The following is a 15,959-nucleotide window of genomic DNA, read 5'->3' on the forward strand; positions in this document are numbered from 1 at the left end:
ATGAAAACAGCGGGGGCGGAACGGTTTTCAAACTGGAAGAGGGGCATCACCAAAAAGGGGCACTTGCTCAGTAAAAGGCATCTTCCGTCGGTACGGTGCAGCACCGTCACCAGCATTTTGGAAACATCCGTGCTGAAATGTCGACACGTTTTGTTTCACAGGACACTTGGCCTCCCTAATATCAAATGGGGGGGGGGGGGGGGGGGGGCATTGTAAGGGTTTTGGGACTTCGTTTTCATATTCCTCGTTCATATCAGAACTGTTTGGGAAATGGTTACTGAAAACAAATTTTGCCTTTTGGAAATGTTGTACCATCTTTCAAACTATTGTTCCGAGAATTGTTTACTCGGCAGACTCTAGAAACAAACAACAAACCGAGCCTCACACAATAAAGACACAACACGAAGTGGCCAACAGGACTATTTTCTTTTTCACTTCCCCAAATGTTATCGTTTAATAGTTGTTAAAATTTAATACATGCATACTGTCACACGGTGTAGATTAAAACTCTCACAGATGGAAACCATACTTATCATTGTACAGGACATTCTTTGGAAAACGTTTAAGAACATTTTTAGCATCTTTGATTCGAAGAACATTGAACGAGTTTTTCGTAAAAGTTTATATGCCTTTATATGGAAAACGTAAATGCTCGTTCATACATTAAACAATGTCCGTGGTTAGTCAACTAATGTTTTCCCTTCAGTATATTAATGTCAACTGTTTACTTCAAATTTTACAATATGTACACACAAAAAACTCCCTTGAACGGAAATGGTGGTCCCATTGTACAAAATAAGGGTTCAGTTCGGATCCACGGGAAGCAAGAAACCCTTTAGTTTATAAACAATCAGTCGTAAGTAGTACAATTTCTGATTTTTTAATTAGGGTCATCATTCCAGACGGATCGATCTCAAATGTTCCCGGCCTTCTTTTTTTTTCTGGTTAATTTGGATCAGCCACAAAAGAGATCCGAACAACAAAATGACGTCCTTCAGAACACATGTCTAATTAGCCGCGAGTGTCACCTTCGAAACATTCTTAACACTGTGACTCAAACAGAAAATAAGAATACCGGCGTGTCTCAGCCAAACATCAAAATAAGAGAACACATTATTTTGCACAATGTTGTTCGAAGGACGAAGCGACCATCGGACAACATACTGTTTACACACACTTTCTGTACAACCCGTGCTGTTAAAAGTGAGAAACCCGTTCAAGAAAAAGGGTGGTCACGTGAGATACGGCAGACCCAAACAACAAAATATAACTGAAAGAGGTAGATTGTTGCAAATACAGAAGCTAAATTCTCCCTGATTTTGTTTTAGTACAAACCTTTACAATGTGTAAACTACAAAACTACCCATGCACGACCTAATAAAAACTACACTTTAATAGAATCCCAACCCTATATTCAAACTTTTTGCATGCAACTTTGGAGCGAAATATAGTTGTCATCAGCTGCCAAGTTATTGCCCATGTATACAAAAATAATAATTATAATAATATGGAGTTATTTGGTGTATGGATATGAAGCTTGTTATTGTACACGCATGCGAACGCAGCAAAACCGCCATTTTGATTTTGCCCTTGGTTTGTCGCCATCTTTGGTATCACCTGAACGCTACAAACAGCTGCATTTGAAGTATTCTTTTGTTAAGCTTTGTACGCAACTTAAGACGGTGTATTAGGAAATTTTAACTCCACGAAAAACGGACTCGACCCGTCTTGCTTATGTGTCAAGTTCACTGAACAAGAGCAGTATGGCGGGAAGTCTATGAATGTTTTGGCGTCAACATTTCATACGACACTTTCTTTGAGCAGTCAAAGGCCAACAAATAAATATGGATTCGCGTGTTTTTAGACTGCCATGCAATAAACCTAAGTCAAGAGGTAATTAATCCTGTGGCGACTTAATATGTACTTTATCTTTGCCGTTAAAACCAACTAATTATTTTAAAATAATTAACATTGTGGCTAGTACCTTTTGTACAACGTAAAAGCTTATAATCACCACACAGCGTGAACAAAAAATGACAATCGTAAAAATGCAAAGACGATGTATGGATTAGTGTCACGTGTTTGGAGTTGCTGGTAGATCATAATCGGCCTTATTGTTCAATACAGCAACGACTGCTGGGCAAAATGGTAATACACAAAATACAATGTATATGCATTTTTATTTCCAGATTTTTCTCGTGTTTTTTGCGTTGATAAAATCAACACTGGCAACGGTTTATAGCCATACCAGTTCACGCTACTGAAAGTAGCCATCTTGATCATGTCCCCGACCACATTGCCTATACTTGTGGTATATCAATCAATAGCCCGCGAGCACCAGTCTATAATGTTGAATTAACTTAAAACCACATTGGTGTCCAACAGTGCCCTGCATCGTGTCTAGTGCAAGAGTAAAAAGCTAAGATGGCGGCTGCACACTGAGGTCATATTGCATGGAGGGAACAAAATGTCAAAACTTAAAAATACTGCACCCAAAAATTGCATTATTCTGTCATCATCAGCTGCAACGATACACACACCTTTTTTATAATGTGTTTATATGACTTTGGTATTCAGGAACACTCAGAGCGAGAAAAAATATAAATCCCTAATCGCACCAATCAAATCTATTAGATCTACATACTAATGATTAAAAAAACCTTGTACAGTGCAAGGTACTTTTACACCGAATCAAAATGTGTTGATCTATTTTTTACAGACCAAAAAATACTCCACGTTGAAAATTAAAACAAACATTCAAAACGAAATGCATTATCTATCAGAATGGAATTTGCAGACATCAAAAGACGTATTCGGACTGTGAGACTATTTCAACAAGGATACTTCATCAGCACTCAAAACAACATCCGAATGAATTATCTCTGAGGGTGTATCAGACCAAATACCAGCAACTATTGAAATAACGATGGAATATCAATGTGTATTCTAATCAATCATAAAAATGAACTCATTAATTCTAAATAATAATTTATATAATTAAACTTCTGTGACCTTCATTTTCAACATATACTACATTGGTTTTCTGTTTAAAGGATTGTTTGTCCAGACTAAGTTTAGAGGGAAAACATTCGCCATTAATTTCCACTTTCAATGTTTGCCGAAGGCGAGTACCCATCAGCTCACATAAACAAAGAAACCGAAACGAAAATACGTGTTCTCATTATTAGTTAACATTCTCATTAAAAATTGCCAACAGGGAAATTGGAATTTCAAAGAAGCGAACTTTGAAGCCACGTTTATACAGGAACATTTCCAATTACCCGAACAATTATACCTAACGATTTAAAAACAGAAAATGTGGATCAAAGAGAAGACATGACTCGTATTAAATACTATTCCACCTGAAATGGTATGTTGGGCAGAAAACATTGGTTTTAAAATGGGTGCCAACGGCGCACTTATGTACGTATACGTTAGCAACGGAATCCAATTACGAGACACCCAAAATGTGTAAACAATTTCTCCGTTTTCTCAAAATGAATATCTACTGAGCTAAAAGTTCAACAGGTTAGTTGTTGTGCTGCCTACTTAAGATTGTGAGCGATTTGTTGGTTTATACGAAAAAAAAACACCCAAAGCAAATGATACTATATACCTTTAAAAACCTGACCGAAAACAACATATTCCCTTTTTAACACGCCACTCTATTTCGCCCTAAGTAACTATTCCATACTGCAATGTGGTATATGTACAAAACATTTTGTTGACAAAAATAACATTAAACTTTAAATAATGTCGTTTTCACTGATTATTATTTTGATTACCAACTGCCGCACATGGCACTGCTGGCAGTTTGTATTGACATTTTTCCAAACCTCGGCCTCCTTCCAGGTTCAGCGTTTCAGGAGAAATCAGGCCCCTAACCTGGGGAACTCTGGCTCAATGTGATGCTTCAAGAACATATAATTGCATAACGCAACAGGACAAAGTTTGAAATGCTTATATTTGGCTTATACTTTCAATGTTTTATTCTGGAGCCAGAGTCGAAGCCGGAGTTTGGAAAACCTCCCTAGTCACGACCTTTGACCCTGTTATAGGCTACCAAACTTTTCAATAATTAACTGACTATAGATTGCACACAAAGCGTGCTTCAAACGTTACCGGTGGATATATAGAACGTTTCTGATACACAACTTCATATACAAGCAAAGAAGAGATATATATTGAAATACTAAAACAAACATTAACAAATATGCAGCAATCGTTAATTAATACAAACAAATTAAGGTCATAAGACTGACAATAAGTCCTACTTTCGCTTCGTCTGACCCAAACAAAACGAAAGTTTTTTTTTCTAACAAGACATATTGAAACGTCAGTTTTGAAACCTTCTTTCGACAAGTCTTCACTTTTATAATCAGCTTTTTTTTAAGACAAATATCCAAATACTTTCCAACCATCTCTTCAGACATATCTGTTAAGACGTTTGACGATCGTTTTAACGACACATTTCCGCTCACAGCGCACATATTTTGGGGGTTAGTAAAACTTAATTGAACTCATCTTAAAATTAAAACGCTCAAAGCTTTGGAGACTTTATATAAACAAATGTTAAAAAAAAAATTCGACAGAAACAAAAATGATGAAATATTCAAGCAGAGTGATTCAAACAATCTCCCGCGGGAGTCATAATTATTTGAACCGTTTTAATTTGTTTCCGTAAAAACTTTTTCTAAATGTCAACATTAATGTTTCAACACATGAATACATTTAAAAGAACTTCCTGTTGAAAACCAAATTCCATATCTCTTAATCAATCTGGATAATTTAAAGGCATAATACAAGCCATATATGGAACGGTATTAGTGACAAAAAAAATCCTAGCAATAATATTTTATAAAGTACTTGAACGTGTCATGTAACTTGAAGATCATGTTAGCAACTAGTGTGTTAACATAATATCCTTCCAAAAATAAAAACAAAAACAAAGACCATCATAAAAAATAGGTTTGAGATATACAATTGAAAAGAGATACATGTATTAATACTTAAATCTGGCAGAGAAAAGAGAACAAAAGTCAAACTGATGATCTGAGCTCAGTTTATCACCGTGCTGAAGTGACCTTTATCAAAATGCGCATATCCCACACAATGTGCTCATGCGCGTTGTGTGGGGTAAATTCAGCACGGGGTAAAACAGAGAAGAAGCCGTGCCCCTCTCAGGTCTTGACCACCTATGCCGTAGACACGAAGAGAGGGTTAACCTGCTTGACTTGCGGGCAGCACGAGTGCATGATGGCTTTGAACAACAGAGGCGCGTTGTCGAAGGACACATCGCGGATCTTTCGCGCCAAAAACCTGACGTCAGGCAGCAAGAGGAGAAGGGCGCGAAAGCGGTCGCTGGCCAAGTTGTTGTTCAGCTGCACGTGGTCGTGAAGCACATAGTAGTGCTGCTGGCTCAGCTCCTCCACCACCGCGGGATCAACCAGGTCGCCAGCATCTGTTGATGTTGGAGTAAAAGAAAACCAAGAAGCAGTAGGTTTTAGATAAAAGGAATATAATTAAACATTTGACTTGGTGTTTGTTCACTTGTCGTTTGCAAACGCTTGTTTAACCATGTTTACATACAGTAGGCTTATTAGTTTGCCGGACCCAAAAAGCCAAGCATATTGACGGATGGACAGATTGACTGACTGATTTAATTAGGACTGACTGACTGTGCTGATTGATTGACTTCAGAGGCTGACTGACTCCCCGGGCGGACTGACCGACTATTGCTGACTGATTGACTTCAGACTGACTGACTGATTGATTGACTTCAGGCTGATGACTGACTCCCCCTCCCCCGACTGACTATTAAACTGACTGACTGACTCCCCGACGAACATAGTCACTGAGTATTAATAATGTCATCAGCTGAGACTTTCGGGTCTAGCTCGACTAGGCATGATCAGTCTTGTTCCATTTGGAAATGCATCATAGAGCATTTAAATAATACAATGCTGTTCCTCAACATCAATAAAAACAATATAGAATACCTTAGCTCTGCTCTTTACTCCGAAGATTCAACGAGAGGACAGAAATGTGCCTTACCTGGGTTCAGGAAGTTGATAACCTTGATGCACAGATATTCCTGGACGCTGACTCGCAGTAGCTGATACTTGCTGACCATCGCACTAGCTTTGTCGATGATTTCCAATCCGGTCTGACCGAATCGACGCAGCTCTTCCTCACTCGGGATGTAGTTGTTGAGTAGGACGGCCAAGTCGGCGAAGACAGCCGGGGGTTGGCTATGGAGCGCGGCCAGAAGGATGGTCTCGCACCAGGTGCTGCTGATCAGAGCCGTGATGTCCTGGACGGTCAGCTTACAGGCGAATGGAAGCCGCTTGACCCACTGGACTTGATGATGGATCAAGCGGTCCATCAACATGCATAGGAGCTCGAAGATCTCCGAGTAGTTGGACGGTTTGTCGCTGGGGAGGAGGAAGGGTAAGGTCAGGGGCTCCTCGGGCTCGGCGATGATCAGCACCTCAATCTCCGGGAGCATGGTCATGGGTGGCAGCTGCTGGATGGAGCTCTGGGAGCTAGAGCGCCGGTTCTTGCGAGGCTTGTACGCCTCGCGTGGCCGGCCGTTGTACGGATCCCTCGGCAGCGGCGGCTGGGCGCCACCATCCCCTGACGGGGAAGGCCCGGGGAAAGTGAACCGCTCTATCGCCTCCGGGGAAAAATTGGTGTTGCTGCCCATGGAGGTAGGGGAGAACTGGTCCGAGATGCCGTCACTGCGGGTGGGGCTTCCCGTCTGCTCGCCCGGGGTCCGGCCGGCTAGCATGTCTTCCCTCTCGTACTCCTCACCGGTCATGATGCGCTCAATGTCCTCATCCGTCAACTGCAAAGTGTGAGGCAAAATGAGGGTTTAGATGGACCGAGTAACTCGCTTAAAGTTTATCCCGGAACTTGGGAGAGGATAAATTAAGAGAACTGAAGACAGACGATTGGTACAGAGAAAGGAAAGACTGACATACAGTGAAAGAAGGAAAACTAACCAACAAACAACCAGTATCAATCAGACTGCATTAATATCGATATTCAGTATGTAGCAACAATTTGGTGAAACGCGTCATCCCGATGGTTGTATCGTTCTTTCTTTGTATCCAAATAATTCCTGGCCCTTCTTGAAGAGTAAGGGAAGGGCAAAGGCTGCCTCAATGCATTAAGAGCACTCTCGTGTGTTCAGTAAAGCAGACACAATGAATCTAAATGTGCACCATTCAAAGTTAGCACAGTCTGTCCTTTTCCTTTTAAAGGTGAACGTCTTCTAGGACGGCAGAGCAAAAATAGAACAGGTATTAATGTCATACATTTACGAGGATGCGTTTAAATACGCAAAAATTGAAAATAAAAGGTAAACCCATATTTTAGAAAAAGGGCATATTAATTTGTTACTGTGGATAAGAAAAACCTCTGAAAACAATGTGGACATACAAACAAAATAGAAATCTGTAATGAAATGTCATAAATGAAAATAAACAATACAATGTTTTTGGTAAACAGAAATGTATTACTAACTGAAAAAAAATATGTGAATGATCTAAAAATCTTCACGTTTTCCAGGTTTGAAATAAAAGAACAGTTTTGCGCCCTTGCGTATATTCAACCTCTGTTTTTCTGTTCATGTTCCAGCTGTGAGATAATTTGAACAGGTGGACCCGGGAAAGCGACCAGCGACAATTCAATAAGAGGGAGAAAAGGGCGGGAAAAATAAGCACTGTGACAAATCAGCCTCAAAAGAAAGCCCGCCAAAACCTGATTCAATAATCCTCAGTGGACAAAATAACACAGCCGTTTTCCCGACGCGAGTGTAAAAAAGGCGGGAACAGCTGACCAGAGACGGAGAAGTATTAGTTGGGGGAGAAAATGGCTCAAGCCCGGTCAGGCGGACTCGGAACTCCCCGAGGATTAGATTCTTTTCCGGGGAAAACTTCTCGGGGGTTAATCGTTTCAAGGTTTTGACGAGAAATAGGACAAGACAAGTCACAGTGAAATATTCCCCGGAGACGCGCGCGCGCCGGCGCGGACCAATCAGCGCGCGCCGTTGACCCAGCGCGATAATAAGCGCGCCATGTTGGTTTCCGCTGACCAATCAACATGGCGGATGTGCGTTACGTAACACGCATCAAAGCACTGCTCATCGTCTGCCCCCTGGGGCCTGGAGCCTGCAGAGCATGTGAAAGGTGCCTTTTTGTCTTCGAAGTTTCAACCAATCACGTCGGCGCAATTTTCCAGGTACCCCCTGCCGGAAATCAGCAATACAGACGGGAAAAAAAAATAATTCAGTGCAGTAACTTATGACCCTTGTATGTTTTAAAAACGAGGTATTGAGCTAAAAGTGCATCTTAAAATGTTGAGCCGGCCATGTGCCCCCGGCCCGTTAGAAAAATTAGCTGTGCGGTATCGCATTCTATTCGATATCAACGTTGATGGCGCCATTGACGGGAGCAGACTTTAATCCTTAACGCGTACTTTTGTACAATGAACAAAACAAAATTTGGCTATTAATTATTCGTAGCCACCCTAATTGGACAGAAGCCCCTATAAGGAAATCTATAACTTCGGTAATAACCTCCGCATCCTGAAATGTTTTAATGAGACAGGGAATTGCGTCTGTTTCCTCCTGAATTCCAAATTGAAATCACTGCTGATGAGGCTCAATCTAAGAAGTGACCTCGTCTGGACGGTTTCAAGAAAGGAGAAGGTCGAACGTGCTGCGCACAGACGTGCCTCTGGCATTTTCTAGCCAAAGTCAACTAAATATTGCATAAAACGTGCTACACACTTTGCGTGAAAACTGTGACATGGTGGAACGACTCCGATTGTACGTGTATTGTGTGAACGCATAAACACTGCCTTATGGGGTACCGGAACAATGGGAGGTACCCCACAAGGAATGCCCACCGACTTGCGGGGTATACCGTTTTGGTACCCCACAAGGTTTTCACGAAATTTATTTTTTATTTACTCAAAAACTAGGAATTTCCAAGGTGGGTTGATTTGTCACAAATGGAAGAGTTTTAGAAAAGGGATATTAAGTCCGAATTTCAGACCAGGAAATTAATTCTGGTTAAAATAAGAGCATTTTGAAATTAGTGTGCGACATTGCAAAATTTTAGTACACGAGAACAAAGGAAGTACCCCACTTATATGCCTATGTAAGGGGGTGTGAACGTAATAGTGCGTTTACGTCCTGATGCCGAAACAATGTCTGCAGTTAAGTTACAAAAATCCTCCGAAGGAAGAACCGAAGAGGCAAAGCAAAAGTACAAGTAGGCCTACATCATCTCGGAAAGCTTCACAAGTTTGCAAGATCGTGCGACCTGTCTACATTTATTTTCTTTCTAAGTTGACAGTTTGCTCTTTTTCGGACAGACTGCTGATACCAAGACTACACGATATTTCACAAGTTTGCAAGGTCGTGTGACCTGTCTACATTTCTTTCCAAAGTTGGCAGTTTTGCTCTTTTTCGGACAGACTGCTGATACCAATTCAAGACTACACGATATTTCCACAGTCGCTTTTATTGTTCTAAGAATTCCAAAAATGATTTGGCTGTGATCAAATCATTGGGCCCTCCAGCCTCCGTACTTTTACGATTCATTTGATTAAGGTCACTCCAGTTAGTAAGACGTTTGCAGGAGTTTCTTTTTCTATCTTTATTCTGTTTGAGGCTGGGTGTGGTAGGCCAAGTTGACATTTGGAGTTGAGCCTTCTGTTTCCTTGCTCAAACGAACGAAATGGAGGATCACTTGCATTCTCAAAAGTAACTGAACTATTATCAAAAAGCTTGCTTGGATTAAACACCCTGTGAAATTATTCCGTCTATAGCTTGCTATCGCTTTATAGAACAAAATCAATCAAGAAATGAAGGTGATTTCCAACGGTGTCAATTGACTGATTTTTGAAAATATCCACTAAGCTGAAACTTCAACATGTTAGGTTTTGAACATTCTGCTATGGATTCTCAGTGGTGTTATTACTGGAAACGCAAAAATGCATGAAAATCAAATGAACCAATATGCCTTTGATTGTAGGGCTTCCTCCCACCATGCATGCCTACGCAAGACACACACCGTGAACGTGATCAGGTCCGACCGGCAGAGCGCGCGCGCGTGCCCGCGGACAAGCCTCGCTATGCGGGCTGGCTGAGCCTTGAACCGTGTTACGAGTAGATGAAATCACCAGATCCCCAGGATCGTGATTGACGGAGGAGGAGTAATGCCGTCAATATGGTTGCAGGTCAGGCAAGAGGTTTCCCCAAATCGCCTGCACAGACCTAATCACGATTTGCATGCCCCCAATATCTTTCTAAATAAAGAGATGTGCGGCTCGCGCATTTTGGAGTCCCAGCTGTGAGCTGAACATTGTATTTCTGAAAAAAAGTGGATGAAATTGGACCTGGTAGAAGTTTTGCCTGGAGTATGAAGAACCATTGTCAAATTTCAAAACCACTTTTACTTCGACAAGATAAGTTTGCGGTAGCACCATGTAAATAAATCTCTTTTGTGAGTATGTGTGGTTCTGAAAAGAACCGGAGGGACTCAACGTTTCGAACAGTATGCTATGTCATTCTACTGACGACGGGCATAGCATACTTTTCGAAACGTTGAGTCCCTCCGGCATTTTTTGGTCAGCGAAACAATCTTGGGTGTGGGGGTATCTTGTGCCCTACCAGTCAAAAAGTTCGACGGGGGATACCACATCATCCCCATCCCCAGAATTACGCCCCTAGATGCAACACAAATCATTGATTTCCGTACTGACTGCTTTCCCTAGATCATTATAATGTGCGTCTTTGTCAAAGAAACTGGATTATTTCGGACAGGCATAAGGAAAACGAATCTTTAAAAAAGATGATGAAATAGAATGTAATCACAAATCGTGCAGATGGTAAACGGAATTCGAAAATCGACATCAGCTTTGTTGCCAGCATTATATACACGTGGTTAACACTTCACATGCATTTCAAGAACATTTACTTCCATCTCTTCACAACATTTGATTAAAATACAAAATAAAGAAAAAATATACTGATGGAGGCATGTTAACAAAAGCCGAAGCTTATAACAATATAACATGCCTGTACACAGTCATACATAACAACTCACAAAGTAGACGAACGTTTAGAGAGAACAAAAACAAAAATAAGTACAAACAAGCAAGTAGAGAAAAAGGACAACCAAATATGATAAACGTTACAAAAGTGCAATAATAATAACAATGCAGCTAGAAAATTACAAGAAAAATTGAAGAAATCTCATTTTTAAATACCAGGAGCAGATCCAGCTGTCAAAGTTAGCCGCAAATCGGCTAAAGCGGTCACCATGCGCAGCAATTCATTCAGTTTACGTTCACATGGAAAATATTTGTTCAGATTCTTGTTAAATACACTCATGGTGTGTGAGTTGTTCTGTCCACCAAGAGAAAAAATATGTCTACAATAGGAACCAAGTTCAATAGAATTGAAAGGCACTTCAATGCAGAAGAAAAACCCTTGGCCCAGAAGCCGGACATCATGCCTTCTTAAACTCGCTAACAGCGTCTTACAGAATATCATTACTTTTTAACACGGAAACTCGTAATAACGTCGTGCGCAAAATTGTTAATCCGGTTTGCCAGTCTAATCTAGCGAGCCTGGGAACGGAAACCGAGAGAAAAATAAAGGGGCGGAGCCGGAAGCCGGAGGGAGAAGAAAATAAACCCCAACAATTCAAACGTCCGTCCCAAGAGGGCGCCTTCTTTCCAGCGACGGACAAGCTGGACCCCTACTGATAAGGGATCATGTTGAAAATTGAACATGATCTTAAAAGTTAAATTTAAAAATACCAACAAAAAAATGTAGCTTTGGTCCTCTCTTCGCCGAGTTTGAAGATATTCTCGGTACTATTTTTGAGTTTTATCCCGAAAAATAAATACCTTTTCCAAAGTTTTTTACTTTGGAATCGGCCAATATTTGGTTACTGAATTACTGCTTTAGAATTTTGAATTATTGGTTGCCAGAAAATAATTCCGTTCTCGTGTGGTAGGCTGGTTGCCGACGCCAAAAAAGGGGGCGTTCAGTTTGGCAAAAACATACAAGTTGAAAAATGTATTTATAGCACAAAACAACTTCATCTTGTTTAAGAGAACGGGGAACGCAACTTTGATGCCACAGACAAGCTAAGGCGGACGGCAGAGGTCAATCGTGAAACAGATACAACATAATATTTGAATCTGCAAAAAAAGTTCGGATAAAAAAGTACTTAGGCCTGTGTACGAGGAGGTCACTAAACCTTGAAATAATAACTCAAAAGACCGCCAAACCGCCCCCCCCCCACCCAAAAAATGAAGGTGAGGACGAAGAAGAGAACAAGAGGTAAATCGGTGCCCTGCAATATTGTTGTAACTTTCATGTAACCCTTTTTGCCTTAAGTACTAAGTAACAAAACAATATAAACCAAATAATTATAACCGTTCATCAAAATTTAAATCGGCTACAGAAAAAAACTAAATACTTTATCACCTGAATAATTATCTATTAATTTTTAACAAATGAATGGAACACCATCAATCATATTACAAGTTATCTTAAGTATTTTGGTAACACATTTATAAAGATTGTGGAAATGTTTCGTTCGCAGGCAACCCCTAAGTCGCCGCAAGATAATATACTGGAAACTAATCAAGCCAACAAACACGAATTGCCTCCACGGCCGTCATGATTCACAGAAAATCAAAATTCAATCACATATCATCAAAATGAGCCTGTAAGCCCGAATTTCCGGTGTTATTTCATCTTACGATGAATTGTTTGGACTCGGACAAAAGAGGGAGAAAAGAGAAAGAAAACGAGCCTTCATTTGTCAAAACCCACGAGTAAGAAGGAGAAAACACCATTAACTCTTAGGATGTTTCTCTCAAGGGTACGGCATGAAAGAGTGGGGTATATTGAGGGGGAGACTCGGAAGAAACGACGGCGCATGATGAGCTTTCCTGAAGCGAGAAGATGAAGATTACTCCATTTTGTCGAGGCCAATCATGGGCGAATCATTGTCTTTGTATCTTGACAGACCGATGCAGTAGCGCGCATTGAAACTGTTATTTTTTTTCTGACAGTTTTTTTCTTCGTACATCAGAAACTCATCAAGGTGACATGATGGTTTACATGATAACCAGATGAAATCACCACTCCTTCTTTTAAACCTCTTTTTATTCTCGTTTGAGCGGGCCAAGGTTGTTTAATTCAATCACGGCGCATCATTGCGAAAAAAATATATCTTTTATTCATGGAGGAATTGGGGAGTTTAATCCTCCGTGATGAGAAGTCAGGAGAAAAAAAAAAAACCGAGCGCACAAAACTGGAGAGAGAGAAGTTTTTTTGGTCTCTTCATTATCTCAACTTGGTTGAGGCAGGTGGAAGGGGGAGGCAGAGAGGGGGGGGGGGGGAACAACCCCTGTTATCTCACACATCAACCTCGATTGCAATCAGAAATCTTCGCCAATCGCCAAACACCATCCAGTTTTTCAGTGACAAGAGCTGTAAGATTCAGACTCGGGCACGAACCCGACATCGGGGACGTCCAACTCAAGTTGAAAAACAAAAAGAAAACCACCTTTGAACACTGCAACAGCCACAGTGTAGAGTTTACACGGTGTGGGATTTTTCTAACACTTGAGGTTCAATACAGACACTGCAGGGTCCTGATTTTACACCGCGGTGTTTTATAGTTATATTATGAAAACGACTAGCGATTTAGACTCGAACGGACCGGACCCAGCGCCGTCGCCAGCTCCGGGCAGGGGGGGGGGGGGGGGGGGGTAGTACCAACTAGGGGGCACACCGCATTAAACAAAAATGCAAAGAAAAAAAGAAGAAAAAAGAAAAAAGGAATGGCTTTTACGATGGGGGGATTTCTCGCGGGGGGGGGGGGGCACTAGTCATCTTCCACATACTTTACCTATACTTTTAGACGAAAATGGGAAGGGGAGGTCAAAGGGCAGGATACAAAAAGTCAATTGGCAAGTTGACTGGCTAATTCTTGCAGAGGATTGCATAATACGATGAAACGTCTAATTTCCTTGTCGATTAAAATGATCTTTTCGCGATGTGCACCATTTTTTTTGCCGAGTCAACTGTCCGTTTGTTCGCATTCAAAAAAGCACAGTTCTACGTCAGTCCAATTGCATGAATAATATTGTCTTCTCCGATTAAGATACATTTGTTTCAGTTATCAATTTATTTCAATTATTAATATTTGTTTGTTTGTTTGTTTGTGACATCTCTCCTCAACAACAACCCTGAAATACACAGGTGAACAACCGATAAACCTTGTCTTTTTCTTTGCCAGACAGAGATGAAAACGAAACATCATAAATTTATTCAACTGTTCGGATGACTCGTTTTCCGCTGATTACACAGCCTGTTGTTTTTTGTTTCATTATATATATTTTTCCACGAGCCCCGTCCTTGGTGAGTTATACAAGGCATGACAGGCGGGCACAGGCGAGCAGTCATGCCGGGCGTGCAGATCATAATCACGGCATGGTCAAGCCGAGACGCGCTGGTTACGTAACGGGCTGGGCAACTTGTTTTGTTGGCCGGTGAACCCAGGGCCATCCCCTTGACTTGTTGAACCCTAGGCGGGGTAAAACGTGTCTGCGGCCCGCCTGCATAGTTGCAGCCGGCCGGCCCGGTGACTAGAACTGCAATCCGTCAACTTCAACGGAGGATATAATATACAGTTGGCCCATCACGTCAGGATGAGTAAAAAAAGAAGAAGTTGGGTTTCCAATCTGTACTGGACTTTGAGCTTGTATTTTTGAGAAATATTTTATATTGGAATTTGGATCTGAAAGCCGCTGTATAGTTTACAATGGAATAAGGGATTTTTTTTTCAAAATGGAGATGGCTTCGTGACCATTTTTGAGGGGTGATCGTCTTTGAACAGCCAGTTTTGTAAACTAGGCTCTTCGAATATTACAAACCCTCATTTAATATTTAAATGAAAGAAAATATAACCTACCCGACAACGGGCAGACAGTAGACAGAATGGTCAAGGTATTTTGATTAACACGAAATATTGACCAAGATATTGGCCTCAAACTTACAGTTTTCAATACCAATAAAATCCATCTTAGATACATTCGAAGACGTCTGTGCGCTCTGACTGAGATCGCACCCGCGCATCTCCGCGTTGAGCAAGATGCGGCGGATCTCGTAAGTAGGACACGCAAAGATAAAAGCTTTGGCGGTCTTCGTCCTCCAACAAAAATGTCACTTATTCGATTACAAGTTGTTGCTTTTAGTGCCTGGCTGTGCTCCCCCCCCCCCCCCCCAGCTTGACACTATAGCTGTGTTCCAGAATCAGGATTGCACGTGACAGGAGAAAAAGGAAGGGCTGGGCACGCGTGTTGCGGACAAGCATGGTGACCGTTTTAGCCGATTTTCGGCTAACTTTGACAGATTTATTTTTAAAAACGGGTTTGACAGAAAATTTGACAGAATGGGATTTTTTGGCAGATTTCTGGCAGAATTCTGTAGAAATTGGTTATTTGACAGAAAAACAGCAAATTTGAAAAAAAAATGGTACATTTTGTTAAAAAAAAACACCTTTTATATTTTCTATCAAACCCTTGCATAATGGGACAGGTTGGCTGGTCTAGGTGCTGAGGTTCACTGCGAAACGGATTTTGTCGTGACGCAACCGCGTTTTGTTTGAAATTAATTTACGCAATTTCACAACATCTTTATGTGACTATAGATAGTTTCTCATGTTATTTGAACCTTTATTAAGGCAATACTACAACATCTGCATGTGATTTTACGTTTTTTAAGTGTATTTCGAGTAATTCTGGAGAATTTGGCAGATTGTTGATAAATCTGATAGATTTTTGAAGTGCATTTAGCAGAATTTGGACACGACCTTACGGTCACCCTGCGGACAAGCTAGCTCTTTCACAATATCACT

The 15,959-nt window shown here is 41.0% G+C and overlaps 1 protein-coding gene across 2 annotated transcripts in view; it reads right to left on the reverse strand.

The window, feature by feature from the left end:
• Positions 1–420: 420 nt before the first annotated feature.
• LOC119734492 (nuclear receptor subfamily 6 group A member 1-like) overlaps positions 421–15,959 on the reverse strand; it is a 31,837-nt gene continuing 16,298 nt past the window's right edge. For both annotated transcript variants that reach the window (XM_038208024.1, XM_038208025.1), the window contains exons 4-5: positions 6,055–6,847; positions 421–5,461 (exon numbers count right to left, since the gene is read on the reverse strand). In XM_038208024.1, coding sequence (XP_038063952.1) covers positions 5,196–5,461; positions 6,055–6,847 — 1,059 coding nt within the window. In that variant the 3' untranslated portion in view covers positions 421–5,195. The remainder of the gene's footprint in view (positions 5,462–6,054; positions 6,848–15,959) is intronic.

This window comes from Patiria miniata, unplaced genomic scaffold (genome assembly GCF_015706575.1).
Source record: "Patiria miniata isolate m_02_andy unplaced genomic scaffold, ASM1570657v1 HiC_scaffold_27, whole genome shotgun sequence".
NCBI classification, from domain to species: Eukaryota; Metazoa; Echinodermata; class Asteroidea; order Valvatida; family Asterinidae; genus Patiria; species Patiria miniata.